The sequence below is a fragment of the Cynoglossus semilaevis genome, chromosome 3, assembly GCF_000523025.1.
Source record: "Cynoglossus semilaevis isolate Cse_v1.0 chromosome 3, Cse_v1.0, whole genome shotgun sequence".
NCBI classification, from domain to species: domain Eukaryota; kingdom Metazoa; phylum Chordata; class Actinopteri; order Pleuronectiformes; family Cynoglossidae; genus Cynoglossus; species Cynoglossus semilaevis.
The window spans coordinates 8,319,158-8,321,404 of record NC_024309.1 but is presented as its reverse complement, the minus strand read 5'-3'; the positions used below and the strand labels follow the sequence as shown (position 1 = coordinate 8,321,404).

At 39.5% G+C, this 2,247-nt stretch overlaps 1 protein-coding gene across 1 annotated transcript in view; it reads left to right on the top strand.

Moving 5' to 3' along the window:
* The window catches only part of LOC103377101 (uncharacterized), a 6,215-nt gene extending 5,507 nt beyond the window's left edge, over positions 1 to 708 (top strand). The window contains 4 exon segments of the mRNA XM_025054693.1: positions 1 to 48; positions 181 to 262; positions 360 to 484; positions 660 to 708. The exon segment at positions 1 to 48 is cut by the window's left edge and continues 29 nt beyond it. Of these exon segments, the coding sequence (XP_024910461.1) occupies positions 1 to 48; positions 181 to 262; positions 360 to 484; positions 660 to 667 (263 nt within the window). The 3' untranslated portion in view covers positions 668 to 708.
* The last annotated feature ends 1,539 nt before the right edge of the window (positions 709 to 2,247 follow it).

Genomic DNA, 2,247 nt, shown 5'->3' with positions numbered 1-2,247 from the left:
CTGACAGGGACAAACATGTTCGCATCATGTTTCAGAACATCGATCGTAGTGGGTTCAAGTTTCCAAAACTGACTTTTATGTTAAAAAGAAAACGCAAAAAAACATCAAATAAATAAAACTTCCAACAACATTTAGCAATGTCAATAATAATAATGTAACGATGGGTTTGATTTCATTCAGATTACAGAAGTCAGTTTATGAAAGTACAGACGAACAACCTGAGGACTCCGTATGACTACAATTCGATCATGCACTATCAGAAGTAACTTATCCACTCTCCCTCTGCAAACATTTCTACTCCTATATCTATATTCATGTGTCTTCACTGTAAATGTTTAACACACTTTTTTTTCCCACAGAAATTTCTTTAGTAAAAACGGAAAGCCTACAATCGTTCCTGTCCCAAACCCCAATGTTCCCATAGGCATGGCCACAAGGATGAGTAGGAATGACATCGCTCGTGTCAACCGCCTTTATAAATGCAGTACGTACATTTACTATTTACTGCTATTCATTTACTTTACTACTGAATAACAATACATCTATACAACCATTATGACTCATTCAATCATCTCTCTCTTTACTATTTTTGAATACTTTTGTTCGGCATCTACTGATCAGTTTTATATAAAACTAAATCTTTTTTTTTTTTTCAACAGAAAAGTGATGCCGTGCTACTGTGTTCATTTTGGACATGAGCAATCTGTTCGCCTGCACATCTTTTCCTCACATTTTTTTTCTTATTCAGTTTGCTTTTTGTGTTTTTGTGACACAGGTTTGTTCTTTTGTCAAACCTGGGTAAACTGCTTTTATGCCAATAAAGTACAGAGCATCAGTCAAATCCTTTTTCTTGGTCTAACGCTGTTTTTTTCTCTCTTAATTTTTCCTTAGAGTACCATGTCCAATTTTAAAGAAAATAATAAAAAAATACTAACCAGGCAGGTTTATGGTACCTAGAAAACTATTCATATTTTTTACTGCACAAAGGGCCTGCAAGGGTATAGAGTTAATGGAGCTGAGGCAACACTGTAGATATGGATCCAGACTAAAGGGGTTTTTTTGGTTCCCTACTGTCAAATGTGATGGAAGCCAAACACTGCAATGACTAATTTCATAAATACAGTGGCAGGTGGGACTTGTTGGACATGCCTACTCTTTCCTTTATAAACGGTGGGTAATGTTCCTGACCTTCTCACCCCAACAGGGGCCTCAGCAGCTGGGATGCCTCAACCTCAGCAACCAACTCTGTGTACTCCCTGTAATATTCATGTAATACGTGTGTCATGAGTGCATTCATTTGCATTCACGTCTGTCAATTTTGCATAAAATGCCACATGGCTACGTGACTTTTCCTTCATCCTATTATTACCAAACCAACACACGCTAATGACCAGATACAAAAAATAATTTCCGTACAGAAGGACCGCCCCCACGATACAGGTTATATTAGCTCTATATCTACTTATATTATTTCCCTCCCTGGATTTATCATGAAACACTGCATTTTACTTTCTGTGATTTTGAATTCTTCTCTCTCAACCATAAGTGGGCTCTGGAATCTTGACAGGACTTGCGGACCGCAATTGTCCTGAAATTGAACAGGGGGGCCGGGTCAGGAGCAGGTAGATGGAGCAATCGTGTGAACTAAGATAAATGGCATTTAAAAGTCATGCATAAAGGCTAAAAATGCTAAAATGCTTTTATCATTATTTACGTCATCTATTAGGGAAAGGTGGGTATTGCAGGGAAAAGGCGGAAATATAATGATAATATTACTAAATTATATAATTTGGAAACGTTTGCGGGCTGGATCGAAAAGCTGAATGGGCCGCATCCGGCTTAGTTTGCCAATGCCTGGTCTGGAGCGAGAGGTAGATGTAATTCTGAATCCAATCGCACTCAGAAAAATAAGACGGATGTCACTGGTCGTCTGAGACTGCTCTAATGGAAACATAAATGGGACAAAGGTGCTGATACTTTGGAATGTGTTGTCCCTGACCATTAGGAGGTTAAAGAGGAGCGAGGAGTCTGCTGCTATAGTAACGTCATGGTTTAGCAGCAGCGGGCAGGGAGCAGAGGCGGGAGGTCAGGCGTCATGGTGGTTCTGTGCACGATACTGTCATGTCTGCAGCTGCTGCGCGATGAAGAAAAAAATGTTTAAAGATGAAAAGAAAGTGTGGCGAGGCGGACAACGGAGACTGTACACAGTGTTGAACAAATGTGAGGGAGACAACAGAAAAAAATGTG